The sequence below is a fragment of the Rhinolophus ferrumequinum genome, chromosome 22 (assembly GCF_004115265.2).
Source record: "Rhinolophus ferrumequinum isolate MPI-CBG mRhiFer1 chromosome 22, mRhiFer1_v1.p, whole genome shotgun sequence".
Classification (NCBI taxonomy): Eukaryota; Metazoa; Chordata; class Mammalia; order Chiroptera; family Rhinolophidae; genus Rhinolophus; species Rhinolophus ferrumequinum.
In genome coordinates this window covers 23324857-23339546 of record NC_046305.1, presented here as the reverse complement: position 1 = coordinate 23339546, position 14690 = coordinate 23324857, and the positions used below count along the sequence as shown (strand labels likewise).

The window sequence follows — 14690 nt, the reverse complement described above, 5'->3', positions numbered from 1 at the left end:
CACCTTACAGTTTATTCACTCCCAGAACGGGGAAAGTAGAGTTGATTGGCTTTGGCTAAAGTTTCACTGAAGGCCAAGAGATGCTCTTTAAACTCAGCAAGGGCACAAAACTCTCAACTTATGCTATTAGGGTCCTCACAGCACTCCATCTCCTCTGATCCCATCAATCTGTTCTGCCCCGGCTAAGCGACCTGGAGTGCATGCCCGCTCCTCTGTCCCTGGGCATGTGAGGTCAGCCTGGGGACTTGGAAGGTTCCAGAAACCTGGGCATGCCTTGGCAGGGGTTGAGAGAAAGCTCTGCACCAGGCAGGGCCCAAGCCCGAGTCCTCTTACCGAACTGTTCTGGCACTGGACACTGGAGCTGTTGAAGCGCAGGGCGGGGACTCGGTGGATGGCCCCCTGGATGCTGAGGACGCACTCATAGCCTCGCTGGCCAGACTGAGGCTGGGGCAGGTTTCGAGCCTTAAGGGTGATTGGCTTTACCTCCCCAACAGGTATCAGGATCTCCTCCGTGGGCACCAGCTGTGGACAGTCCTGGGGGAGCAAGCAGAGAGGCTCCATCTGTCCTGGCTCATACCTTCCAAGTCACTTGAGCCAGCCCAGACCCTCCGGTACCCAGGCGGCCTGCCCAGGAGAAGGATGTACCTGATTTAAGGGGCATGTGGAGTCAGCAGGGAAAATGAAATCTGTCTCTTAGCACCCCAGCCTTTGATACCATCGTCCCCATCCCACAAGTTGTCCTGGATCTGGTGTGCGTGTTACAATTTAGGAATTAATTTTCAGATGCTGTTGTGGCAGGCTGTAGATTTTATCTCCTGAGACACAGGATAAAGGAGGCTCCATGCGACCGTCCCTGGCCCAAGCCTGGAATCCCCACCTCCTGGTTTCATTCATCTGTTCCCCAGCTCCAGCCCCTCTTCCCCCTCACACTGCCCCTGCCCTGAGGCAGTCTGTTATCAGCTGCTTCAGCTCCCAGCTCCCACTGAGCGGCCTTTCCAGGAGGTGGATCCATCCCTCCCAGCAATGCTGCAAACACTTGCTCTGGCTTTTTATCTCATTTCATTACCAGGCCCTGCATGAATGCCATGTGCTTTGGAAAACAAAACAGAAAAAGGAAAGTCTTGGTGGGGAGGGGTGGTGGAAAGGGGAGAGAGAGAAGGAAGGGAGAGAGGGAGAGAGAGAGAGAGAGAGAGAGAGAGAGAGAGAGAGAGAGAGAGAGAGAGAGAGATTGATTTTCCTCAGTTCTATTCCTAAATGTTGCTTCTCTGTCGGAGGTCAAATTACCACCTCCCCACAGCTCCAATCCCCTGTCTGTTTTCTTCCTCCCTAAGGAAGAGAGGACAGGGCAGCCACCTCCAGATGCAATTATTTCCTGTCTCCAGGGATCAACTAGGGAAATTCTGGAAGGTGCCTCTTTCCCCACTCCCCTCGTGTGGTGGTTCTCAGAGGGAGCATTTGGGAGTGTGTGGGGCTGCTACTGGCATTAAGTGCCTTGGCAGGGAAGGAGGGGGCAGGATTGTTCAACTTCCTGCAAGGTGAGGTGCTGCCTCCAACAATAAATTGTCCCTCACCTAATGCTGGAGGTGACTCCTGGTATGAAGCCTTAAGAAACACAGGCAGCCTTCGAAGGGAACCGGTAGAACTGGGCCTCTGCCTCAGTGTGGGCTTAGGCAGTCACTTCTTTTCTCTGGGCCTTGGGTGCAAGCCCTTCACGACCTCGCTTGCCCCTGCCTACCTCTTACCCTATGGTTCTTGTGCAGCAAGGTCCAGCCACACTGAGCTTAAGATTGGTTCTGAGGGCCCACCCTTACTCACCCACCTCTGTCCCTTAGAAGATGCTTTTCTCTCTACTGGAAACACTCACTCCTACACACTCTCCGTCTTCCTCCTGGCCCCAACCTAGGCCCCTCTTTAGCTGATTACTTCTTAATTCATCTACAAACTCAGCATCTCCTTTGGGAAGCTGTCCCTGAGCCTTAGCCTGCACTGGCCCTCAGGGTGGTTATGGACATTCTCCCGTAATCACATTTAACCCTTAGAACTGCAGCTTCTTGTTGGCTTGTCTTCCTCGCTGGTTTGTGAGCCTTGAGGATCAGGCCGCACCATATTCACCTCTCTGTCCCCAGTCATTACCCAAGTTCCTGGCATGTAGTGGACACCTGGTGATTGCTTATGGGAGGACAGATGGAAAATAAGAAAATAAAGCAATAGACAAAAAGACCTCTAACTTTCTTTCTAGATCCAACTCTCTAGATTCTGTACAGAGGAGGGGAAAGCTCTGCCTTCTGGACAACAAGAGACTTGAGAACGAGTTTGATTCCCAAGGCTGGGGTTGGAAATGGTCTTTGTTTCTGGAGTCACACGATCACCACATCGGTGAGCCCATATCTATTAAGGAAGCTAAGGATTTATGAAAAGCCAGATCCAGGGGGAAACTTCAAATAGAAAGCTATCTAGGAGGACCTGAATGAACCTCCAGGGACACTGATGCTGTCCCTCGCCTGCAGGACAACTCCATTTGAAGACACCAGGCAGGCAAGCTTCCCACAAGAGACAGGATCATAAGGCAGCCCCACAACAGATGTGTCCCTGTTCAGAAGCCAATCACTCTGGTTGCCAACTCATAAACTTGCTCTTTGGCTCACGTTTTCTTTCATTCTCCATAGATACTCTTGACAGTCTTTAATATATTTATAGATGAGAAGGAAAAAAAACCCACCACAAGGCATCTCATGTAAAAGGAGACATACTAATTCCTGTTAGTGGCTAAAAAAGTCTCCATAGCATCTAATAAATTAGAATTTTAATTTAGACTAGAAATATGTCTGAGGTATAATGAGATTGTGTGTGTGTATGTGTGAGACAGAGAGAGAGAGAGAGAGAGAGAGACAGAGAGAGAGAGAGAGACAGAGAGAGAGAGAGACTAGATTTTCAGATTCAGAACCAGTTGACACATTATAAATGATGACCAGTTGTTTTTCATCTCTAATGAGCCCAGAGAACAAATTCAAATTTCAGTAGTCTTAAAGATGTGCTTTTGGAAGTATGTCTTGGGTTACTAAACAGGGTTGAAGAATCCTTTAACTTTGACACACACACACACACACATACACACATACATCTTATTATGTATATTGATATGTGATATTATATACACATGTGTACACAATCTCATCTCTTTGGGCTAAGTCTGGTTTAGCCTGGATGTTGAAGAATCATAAAAAGAGACTTCATGAGGAGTCTTAGGGGTCTATTTTTTTTTTTTCTAAGAGATTCTAAAATTTTATAAAAATTTCCCATAGTCTGCTGTTTCAGACCTTTTTGGACTAAATTTAAAAACAATGGTTGGTGGCTTCCCATATGCCTGTTTATGCTCCAATTTTGCCCCAGTAGACAAGGACGTCTTATGCTTTGCTTGTGCCCTTGGCTTTTTCTCTCAGACCACAGAGAGTAAGATTCATCCTTCTAGTTTCTGGCACAAAAGAAAGAAGTAGTTGGTGTCCAGGTCCACACTCTTTCTTGGAAATAGGGAAGACATAGACCCTTTGGATTGTGAGATGGTTCTGGTGGATACAGCAAGGAGGAAGCAATAGGTCTTGGGTGGAAATGCAGTGGTGAGAGCTGTGGCAGGTACAGCACAGCAGGCAGCCCAGACACCTGCCAAGTTGTCGGAACTTCGATACCTCTGGGGCCTGAGGAAGGTGACAGGTTTCATCAGCTACAGTGAGGCCACTTCCAACCTGGTTGCTTCAGTGAGTGCATGAGAACACACACACACACACACACACACAAAGGCATCCACATGTGTGCGCGCACACACACAGTTCCTGTCCTCAGAACAAGAGAGCAAATACTCATGCTGTGCTTCTGCTGCAGAACACAAGCACTGTTGCTCACATTGTTAAAGTACCCATCGTTACTGCTGATCCCCTCAGCGCTCTGAACGGCCCCTCTAGGTCACCTTCTTCTTCTCTCTGTCTCTAGGCCAACTGGCAGCAGCATCACCTCCACAGCAGCCATCTGACTTTCCATCAAGATGAACAGATGTTCTATTTGGGAATATCCCGGGGGGTGGGGGGAGGGAGGCTGAAAGGAGGAGACGGGGCCATCAGGAGGGCAGGACCCTAAGGTCTCAGGGCTGCCTCGCCCACCCTGTGTAGCTGTGCATTACCAGCTTTCAGTGCTGGGGACCCTTCAGCTCTCGGAAGCGACTTCTCCCATGGGAAATTGGCATTATCTTCACCCACTGGACTTCAAAGAGAGAGAGCAGCCAGCATCCTGGGAAGCTAATCGGATTTATTTGGTTCTATCTTTCCCCTGGGACAGGGCATAAAGAACATATTTATGTATCTACATCTCACTAGGCCCGGTTTAGCCATGGAGGGAGATGAGCTTTTAAAGCTGAAAGGCATACATACTTCCCTGCACACTGCTTGCTAACACCGTGTCACAGTTTGATCCAGCCCAGGGAGGCAGAGATTTTGGGGGCCCCCTCAGAAATCTGTTGTGCGCTGAGCAGTGGAAAAATTTAGTTCATGACCTTAAAAGAACTCAAGAGATAGTTCAACTGAAATTCAGTTTCCTCATCTAGAAAATGGGGCCAATAAAATCTGACAACACTAGATTTCTTGAAAAAGGAATATGAAAGTATGTTGTAAATGGTAATAAATGGGATTAACGATGTTAATATTACTACTGCATATTTCTCCTGTGTGTACACCTAAATCTCAGTTTATTCATCTATAACAGGGTCCATTTCATAGAGTACATTAAACGAGATTTTTACATATATATTAAAATGTTGCATATAAATGAGTCAATAAACGTTCACTAGTGTTTTTATTTTTGAATTGCATTCACTCTAGCACAGTGGTTCTTTGCTGTCAGGCCTAAGCATGAAATTGGTCCACCAGCCCTCTGGATGGAAGTGGGCTGTTTCTGTATGTGGAAGTGCCACTGTATCATCTGCCATGGGCAGGCTCTCCCTCCGTGGAGATGGATTTGTGCTGGTCCCTCCATACCCTGAACCGTCATCATCAACAGACCACGGCCAGCTTGACTTCAGGTTCTCAAGTGTGGCTATGGCTATGCAGACAAACAAGCTACCTGGCCCTGATTTTCTGTAGAAAGCATACGGTACTCAGCTTTTTTTGGATGCCTGAAATCTCTTTAGCCTTGAGCAAAAAACCCTAAATTTTTAGCATCTTTGTTACTATATATGTCAAATATGAATTATGTGAAACTGCAAGTCTGTTGCGAGAATCAATTGAGATGCCATATGTCAGTGGTTCTCAATCTTCGGGCTCACCTGGATGGGGCCCAAGAATTCGAACTTCGAACAAGTTCCCACGTGATGCTGCTGCTGCTGCTGGTCCCCCACCCCCACATACACGCTGAGAACTCCTGTCACATGTGGAGAGAATTAAAAATGTGTGACATACTATTAGTGTTGCTACGTAAATCCGTGGAGCTAATCAGTTATATGTTGTTTCTAGGAAGTAGAGAGACATACAATTTTGATTCCAGATTGGGGGGGGGGTCTTACTGGAAGTGTAAATGATATTCTAGGAACCCCAAAAGTACAGCTAAAGGATTTCTAGTCCCCAGAAGAACCTGAAGCCATCAGGTAGGACTCCTAATAGAGTCAGGGGAACCTCTCCTAAACTGGACACGTGCACCTTTGTGGTTCCCCACATTTTCAGGAATGGGGCTCCCCAAAGGCAGAGCTTTGGACAGAAAGCAGGGCTTGGGAGCTATGTGCTGGGAAGGGATAGGTGAGTGGCCAAGAGCACACGCAGTATTCGGAGAAAGGTGAGAGAATGGCCCTAGCAACCTCACTGGGAGCCTACACCCTCTTTCCTTTCCTGAGGAAAACTCAGGATCTGACGGAGTCTGGGCTTCCCTCTCCACCTTCCAGAGAGCCAATCCCACCCAGGGACGTGCCCGAGCCAGTGCTTATTACATAAAGAGAGTGGCAGTCTGCCCCATTCCCACTCCTGGAAGATGGGAGGTGAGGGGCGACAAAACCACCTCTCCTACCCCAGATAAAGATATTAAGGAGAGAAAGCAAAACTAAGAGGTGATGGGAAGCCTCTAGGTTTACCCCCAGGACTCTTCCCTTATTAACTCAATCCTGAGCTGCTGCAGAAGGGGGTTAGGGGGTGGAATGGGGTGGCGGGGTGCATAACATCTTTCAGGCCCAGCTCTCTGGAAAGCCTGCATTTCACTCTGGTGGCTGAGAGGGAACTGTGTTCCAGTGACTTACTTCTAAAGGACGTGAGGGAGGCAGGCATGTTTCCAATTAGCCTTGTGGGGCTCAGCCCTGCTGGCCTCCACACCAGGCAGTTTATTTGTCTTGCTCTGCGCCACTCCTCCTCCGGCCCTCACTCCAGCTGCAGGCGCTTTCAGTCCTGGCTTTGGGTTTCTCTTGCCTGAGGTGGGGGCCCCTGGGAGAAAATGCAGCAGCTGCTCTTTCTTGTCCAGATCTGCACTTCACCCTCTCTCTGTGTTTGTAGTCCACTTCGATTTATTTTATTAAGTAACTTAGAAGTTTAGTAGTGGCCAATGTGAAGGTCAGTCTCTGAGACTGTTTATCTTGGTCCTTCACTGTCCGGCCTTTACTCTGAGCAGTTCTTCCTGTGGCTCCTGCTCTTTCTGGCCCTCCTTGCCTCCTTTTGTCATTCTTCTATTAACTCCCAAGAGGGATTAACCATCCCCACCCCACGCCCTCAGCTCTTGGGCCCTTTCCTATGAGTGAGAAGATAAGCCTGAAAGAAGTTTCATACTCCTGTGGAATCCTGGGACTGGGATGATTTTCCAGGGTCCACTAAGACCAGTGTGCTGTTTTCTGGTCAGCTATGTCAAAGCATAGCAACTGGCTGGAAGGAAACCCTTTTCTCAAAGGTTTTCAGGGCACTAGATAACTGGTTCCATCGTGCTGAGGTACCTATGGATGTGTCTGCCTTAAATGCAACCTGTAGGCGCCATCTATGTTTCTCTCTTCCAAGACAAGCAAATTCCATTTTTCTGGCGGAATATAACACATATTGCTTTAGAAACTAAGAAGAGTTCAGGGCCATGAGTGTATGTTTGGGAAACCTTTCAAGGCCTACTTTTTTTTTAAATAGCTTTATTGAGATATAATTGACAAATAAAATTGTAAGCTATTTAAGGTGTACATCGTGATGATTTAATATTTGTATACCAAGGCCTACTTTCTTATGTTTATCCATGGAAGCAACTAGGACTTCTATCAAGATTAGCAGACACAGGAGACTCTATTCCTCAAACTCTTAGACACGTAGATCCAAGGAACCGTTTCCTATCAATGTCTTTTGGGTAAAGTGGTCATTGGTTTGTCCACTCTTTCACGCATGCATTCTACAAAGATCCACTGAAGAAGGTACTGAGGATTTAAACATAAGATAGAACCTTTTGCCTTTAAAAAGCTGGTAGTCTAGTACAAGAGGGAGATGTGCAGAGAAAGCCTACAAATGCTACTCTGTCACTTATTTGTGGATTTTCTAAAAGGTAGAATTAAGAAGGGATGTGTGTATACGCACATTTGCATTTGTATGAATACATAAGGTTCCTATTATTGTTCAATCCCAACCAACCAACCACCCTGGGGTGTGAAAAACCTTAGACACAAGAAAAGGAAACTGACCAAGCAGGGTTCCTTGTCCTAAGACATGCTGTGAATATGTAAGAAAGTCAGTGTCAATGAATAATCATTGGATGGAATATTCATTGGAAAGATAAGCAATTTGTGTTTTCATTGTGTTGCCAACAAAGGTGGGTCAGGCTTTAGGGATGAAACATTGATTACATAATAAAATGGGACTTTTAGCAAGGTCTGGTTCTTTTCACCAGCTAAATTTCTCTCTCTTTCAATAAGGCCACCTACCCAGTCATACATCCAAGAATCATTGAATTTTACATTTGGCAGAGAGGTTGTGCAGAATGATTGAAAGTGAATGTTCTATTGAACTAGAGTGCGTCTGCAGCCAAGCAAAGGGCTTGGACTCGAACAACAAATGCCATTCACTGTACTCTTCTAGACCATGGAGTCTGTTTGGTTAGATGTATTTTCTCTAAGCTTTCAGTCTCGACCCTCAGCTCCCCTCAAGCTTTTGAATGCAGAGTCTTAGGAGTCTAGTAGATGAGAACACTTCTCTGCCTCTGCGGTATTTCCTGACACTTTCTGAGCTTTATAATAACAGGGCTTTCTAACATGGAAGGAGACAAAGATGGGCCAGGAGACGGCCCAGCCATTGGACTGACCACCTGAAAAGGGAGGGCCACTCAGATTCACTGGGAATGTTGTTGCCATACCAAGGTGAGCCCTGCTTACCTCTGAAATATTGATCCGGCCCTCCTGGAAGGAGCAGGTGGTGGGGTCATGAGTGCAGAGGTTGCGGTACTTGCACCAATGGCAGCGGAAGGCGCTGTTGACACAAGACAGGCACCTGCAAGGACGGAGACAGTAAGAGGCAAAGAGAAGGGAGCAGAGAGGGAAGACAAAGGTGCCAGGTACCCCAAGTGTCCTGATGGAAGTCTGTTATCCTGGTCTCACTCTCAGGAGGGTAGATTGCAGGCACATCCCCCAGCACTGAGGGTTGTGGATTCTCCCTCCAAGATATTCACAGGACAAGAGAATTGAAAAAAAAAAAAAAAGAGTCCAGAATGGAACTAATGTAACCTACAAAGCACTGGTGTGTTGGAGCTAGCCTGTATCAGCTCATGAGAGACAATTATATATATATCTTCAAGAATTTTGCAAGTGGCTTGACATCATGTTGATAGCTTGAAATCCGTCACGGAGGGAGTATTTACACCATAGAAATTGGCAAGTGCTGCATATGAGGGTTTTTTTTTTTTCATGGTTCCTGGTGGTTAAACATTTATCAGCATACCGCCACTTATAAGACAGAATAGCCGAAAGAGCAGAAGGGTAGAAATTGGGCAGATCTGATTCCAGTCTTGCCTCTGCCACTGCCACTGGGGTTACCCTGAGTAAGTCACTTCACCTTCTGAATTGGAAATTTCTTCATCTGTTTGTAATCAAACTTTCCTGTCTACTCCACAGGGCTGTTTAGCATCAAACGAGATAATGTATAGGAAAATGGTTTTGAAAAATACAATGCTAAATGGATTATTTGCAAGTGCTTCAGTTACCTGTTATTTTAAGCTTTTAAATCACATTTGAGTGTTAACAATTGGTTCATATCACCTGTGTTACTGGGCTTTGGGGGGTAAACTGTTAAATGGTAACTGTTCCATTCTCCAAGTAGCCAGGCATATGGTAGGTAGCAATAGGCTACGTGTGTGGCTCCTGAGTTTCTTGCCAGGGTGAGCATTTCCCTTCCTCCTGTTTCACCTGGAGGCTGTGTGTATTATTTTGGCTTTGTGTGTGTGATCAGTCCATTACAATGGAAATGGATTTTGTAGATGGGGTTGGGCTTCCTGCTTCTTGCTAGCTCCCCTAGTCTAGTCTTTCACTAGACAGCAGGGAAGGGACAGCTTGGTCTGCGACACAATCTGGCGCCACCTGGTGGGCACTCACATTACATTTGGGTGGGTGGGGCTCCATCCAGAGGGTCATTGGCTATCATGCCACCATGTGTTGGGTGCATTAGCACATCTACACTTCATCTCCTCTGGGCCAATCATTTTTATCTCCTGGATATGCCCAAAGTTATTTCATTTCTGAGCTTAGTTCAGATGACCGATTCTTGCTAACATCTTATGATTCAGCAAGTAAGTAATGAAAATGGAACAAGCATGATGAGATTGGGTTCTAAACCTAGTTCTTCCCACTGGCAAATTTTGTGACCTTCGTTGCAGCACTTATCCTCTCTGGACCTCAGTTGACTACATTAAAAGGAGAAGACTGAACTTGATTCTGTGACTTTTTACTGTGAATGCCAGGAGTACAAAACGGTAAGATAGTGTTTGGCAATAAAATGATAAAATCTGTGCTGTCAAGGAGACCTGCTTTTTCTTTTTGCTAAAAGTTGCTGCCCGTGACAGCATCTCTATTGCCAAAGCAGTTCATGGTTGAAAGTGGTGACATCACACTGTACTGCCATGGAGAAGAGGACGCTCTCACAAACGATGGATTCCATCATCACTGTGTTAGAGTTTCAGGAGGAGGTTGGGAAGTTCTTTTTCCAAGATGCTTGCATGTCCCAAAACAGGGCTAGGTGGGATTGGAGTGCAGTGGTTAGTGGGCAATTTTGTCTGTTTTGACTTCAGCCACTTACTGCCCTGCGCTGGCTCCTTCCCCAGGCCATTTTTACAGCTTGTCCTGCCTTTCTCAGCATATCTGTTGATTCGTCCCAATGGGGCTCAGCCATGTCTCCTTCCTTAACTACCATGGAGGTCCCAGAATTCCAGCAGATGATTCTAATCATGAAAATCAAGATCAGAGAAGGGGAAACTAAGGAGGACTGGCTCATTTGTATATTTTAAGGTCTAAAGATTTACTTCGGGTTAGCTGCAAACAGACTGCCCACGTGGAAGCTGAGCCAGTGTGCCCAAGACTTGATGCCTTGGAGTTCTGCCCGTTCTGTAGACCTCAGGCTCTCCCTGTGCCAGGCAATGGGAAGGATAGGTCCATAGAATATTCCTCTGGTATAAAGCTATTTGATCTCTCTCCTTGCTGAGAGTCCAAGGTCATTGGTCCCATGGCCAATGTTCCCAGATTGCATGGAAGAAGTCTCAGTTTTTCTTCCACAGAGGATCAGCAGAAACTAAATATGGGTCTCTCTATCTCGTCCACTCCTTCCTCTGATTTTAACTAAGGAAAAGCTCCCAGCTTCCTGCACAGCTGTCGGATCTCACAGACTTGTGGGCACCCACTGGTAGGCATTTTGCTGCTGGATATGGCTGGTTAGGTCAACTGGGGTGTACTCAAACCCTCCCGGAGGCTGGTGGTTTGGTCCGGTTTTCCCTTTCTTTCTAAAAAGTTGAAGGCTGGGTTTGGACCACGGTGGAGTTTAAAGCTTCCTCTCTCCCTCGCAGCCCAGGTCCTCTTCCCGAGTGCTGAGTGAGGCTATGGCCCCACCCCTGTCCCTCCTCTGGGGGTAACTGTGTGCATAGCTGACTCTTATATCTGAGTCCCTCTTAATTTGGTCATGGATGACACGTCTAAACTCTATTCACTGTCAAGCTCTCTGTTCAGAGCCACCACCAATTGGTCAAAAAAGGAGAGCTTTTCTTATGGTTCCTGGGCTATGACCTTTGTCTGTACTTCAAACCCTCTTTTTACTGTCTTAGCTTAAGAGTTGGGGGCAGGGTGGGGCCGCCGGCAGGGGAGTCTGAATGAGATCAGAGCCTGTGGAGAGTGATTGCTATTCAGTTTAATGTAACTGAATAGAACTGAAAAGTAACGTTTATGGAGAGCTTACTCTGTTCCAGATAATGTGCCAGGCCCCGGAGGCAGACTGTGAGGTGAATAGGACATAATTGATGTTAGAAGAAACCCATGCCCATATCCAGCCCCAGGGCAAGACTCTGTCTGACAAGTACTTACAGTTGGTGGGCGCTGCAGTTGTAGAACTTGAATTCGGTGCTGACAAATATCTTCCCTGTCTCCTTGGATCTCAGCTGCAGTTCTAGCCCAAACCAGTCTGGAAAAAAGGAGAAAAAAGGAGAGGGTAGTGAAAACCTGGGGGCCCAGTGGAGATTCTGAGGGTAAGTCATTCAGCCACTGCAGGGCTCTTGGGGCACAGATGGTGGGTGGAACCTGTCTGAATCATCCCCCAAGAGAGAATCCCAGAGAGCAGTTTCCAGGCTCTCGGCCTCACGAGGAAAGGTGCAGGCTCGGGTAGTAGATGGCCGTCAGCTGTGATTGGATGGCCATCCGCTGTGGCTGGTTGACCATCAGCTGTTACTGGGTAGCCATTAGCCACTAATATAACTGCCGTGGCTATGCTAGGGGGTTGGTTGGTTGGCAGAGAAGCAGACGGTGAATTGCGCATCATGTGGAGCCTTCTTCCTGTGTCTCCAACCCAGCCGCCAGCGAGCTATAGTGGTAGGAACCCCCTATCTCTGGCTCCATTGGTGTTTCTTTTTTGCCTCATCATATCCTGCGTTCTTGTGCGGGGAGCAGGACCAGAAACCCCACACGACACAGTCCCTTTCGTCCAGCTGATTGCCAGCTGTCACGGAGACCCAGGGACCCCCACACACTTGCTTAGGGAAGAAGTAATCAGATCCCACAGAGCCCCTTGCCTGGGCCAGGAAAGTTGTTACTGACAGACTTTTAAAAGGATCCCAGTTCTGTGGATAGAACCTTGCTGAAAACCACTGGCTGAAGACACTGCCATTCATGGAAGGGAAGTCTGGAAACACTCTTTACACACTGTGTACCCTTAACCCAAACAGGAGCAAAGGATTTCCTTCTTTCCGAATTTTGCTTTGGGGCAAGACAGTTTGTTTTCAAATTAAAATGAGTTTTATATGTGAGGGGACAGAGCCCCAGAGAGCAGTTTCCAGGCTCTTGGCCTCACATGGAAGGTGCTGGCTCAGGTAGTAAATGGCCATCAACTGTGATTGGATGGCCATCATCTGTGACTAGTTGGCCGTCAGCTGTAACCAGTGAGCCATTGGCCACTAATATAACTGCTGTGGCTATGCTAGCAGAAAAATGGGGGCTAGCAAGAAGATGGTGGCTGAGCTAGCAAGAGCGGATTGCAGTGAGCACAGTGGATTGCAGCTAGCAAGTGAGGTGAGTTGGCAGAGAGAAGTGGACGACAGGTTGTGGATAGTGTGGCTCCTGCTTCCTATGTCTCCAACCCAGCCACCAGCAAGACTATAGTGGTACGACTCCCCTATCTATGGCTCTGTTGGTGTTCCTTTTCGGCCTCACCATATCCTGTGTTCCTATGTGGGGAGCAAGACCAGAGACCCTGTATGCCACCCTGCATGACAATATGCCCACCAGGTGTTGGGCATAAAGAGACTTGGTCAGGCAACTTCCGTGCTGGTACTTCTCACTCCCATCTTCCCCCCCCCACCCCGTCCTGTAGTCCCCCTGGTAGGGCAGCCCCTAGCACATGACTCTCATGGCAGACAATTCTTACCTTGATCCACAGGGATGACAGGGACATCCTTGGGCCCGGGTGAGATGCAGATGACCTGGCTCCCGGACACCTGTCCCTCTACCTCTGTCAGGTTCCCAAAGGCACAGGCGATGCCCACAGACAGATCTGGAGCGTCACTCACAACCAGGCTGAGCTGTGGGAGGAGCAAAGAGGCTCAGGAGCACAGGGCCGATGCCACAGCAAGAGAGCCCTCGGGGCTCGGGGACCTGGGCCTGGCCCTGCCATTGCCTCTGGCTAATTAATCTCCCCTGATCTCGTTTATAAAGAAGGATGTTGGGGTAGGTGATCTTCTGGCTTTGATACTGAACAATTATAGTAGCTCTGCCAGGCTGTGCAGGGTCAGTGGTCTTTATTAATATTATTATGAATTTATTTTTCAGTCTTGTCCAGCATCAGAAAGCACTGGGGGGTGAAAAGGGAGGGACACTAGGGGGAAAGGTACTAAAATCCACCTCACACCCAGCTCATTTTGACATGAAACCACACAAACTTGAAAGCAAGTCATGAGCTGAGTTCTTTACAATAAGCCTTAGCCTTGGCTCATGGGACAGTAAGTATCACTGGCTTGTAGGTTCTGCAGGAGTTCACCAGGTTGGTGGAAGACAGCTAGTTCCTCGCCCTGGCTGTCCTTAGGGCCTGCTTATCAAAGGTGGTGGGTTTGCTAGAATTTCTGCTTCTCTGTCCCTCCTGGTCTCTCTGCTTGCTGACAGCTCCCCTAAAGGAGGGCAGTCTTTTCACAAGGCACTTAGGGGATGACAGAAAGCAGGAAAGTGGACACCAATGGCACAGATGACGTCAGCTGTTACCTATAAAAGGTTCCAACGATCTAGGCCAGCAGCGTCCAGCCTTTTCAAATTTGAACACCCTCCTTTGTATGGTAAAAATATCCCAGACTGTCAAAAGAATCTGTTGATTGAGAAATTATTTAATGGCAAGATGCCACTCTGAATTCAGTGCACTTGGAAATGAGTTTGTACTCAATTACCACAATATAACATCTAAGTGGTATTTGAAACAATAGGTAAGGAATGTGACTGGATCCCTCTGGCAGTGGGAGTACTCATAAGGGTTCGCTGGTGACAATAGCCTTGTGGCCTCCAAGTTGGGAGCCATGATGTAGGTGGGTCTCCTTTTGTGTTCCTACCAGCACCGGGAGGTATTGGTTAGCAGTGGGTTCCTCAGTCACAGTGGGTGTCACCTCACCGCCTTCCCATACATTTGCTTGCTGCTGAATCTCTGCCCCAATTTCGTTTCCATGGGGCCCAGAGACTTAGGTACAAACTCTGCTGTTTGTTCCCTCAGCTCCAAGGGAGCCAAAACCTCCCCGTGGGGATGAATGAATGGAAATTTTGGAAGGTTCATTAACTAATTAACATTCGTGAATGCTCATAAAACCTTCAGAATGAAATAATTGTGCAAGGCCTGAGGATATGAAATATTTTGGGTTGCACTTCAACAGGTGGTTGAGGACTATTTTATTCCCTTTAATATTCTCTTTGAGCACACACTGACTGTGAATTAAGTTTCTCTTACATACACAGACACACACACACACACACACACACACACAGAGAGGCAACT

The 14690-nt window shown here is 47.5% G+C and overlaps 1 protein-coding gene across 2 annotated transcripts in view; it reads right to left on the bottom strand.

The window, feature by feature from the left end:
• PLXNA2 (plexin A2) overlaps positions 1–14690 on the bottom strand; it is a 207363-nt gene that overhangs the window by 58148 nt on the left and 134525 nt on the right. For both annotated transcript variants that reach the window (XR_004421527.1, XM_033092346.1), the window contains exons 7-10: positions 13089–13242; positions 11537–11633; positions 8354–8468; positions 334–534 (exon numbers count right to left, since the gene is read on the bottom strand). Coding sequence is in view for 1 of the 2 variants with exons in the window: in XM_033092346.1 (XP_032948237.1) it covers positions 334–534; positions 8354–8468; positions 11537–11633; positions 13089–13242 (567 nt within the window). In the remaining variant the exon portion in view is untranslated. The remainder of the gene's footprint in view (positions 1–333; positions 535–8353; positions 8469–11536; positions 11634–13088; positions 13243–14690) is intronic.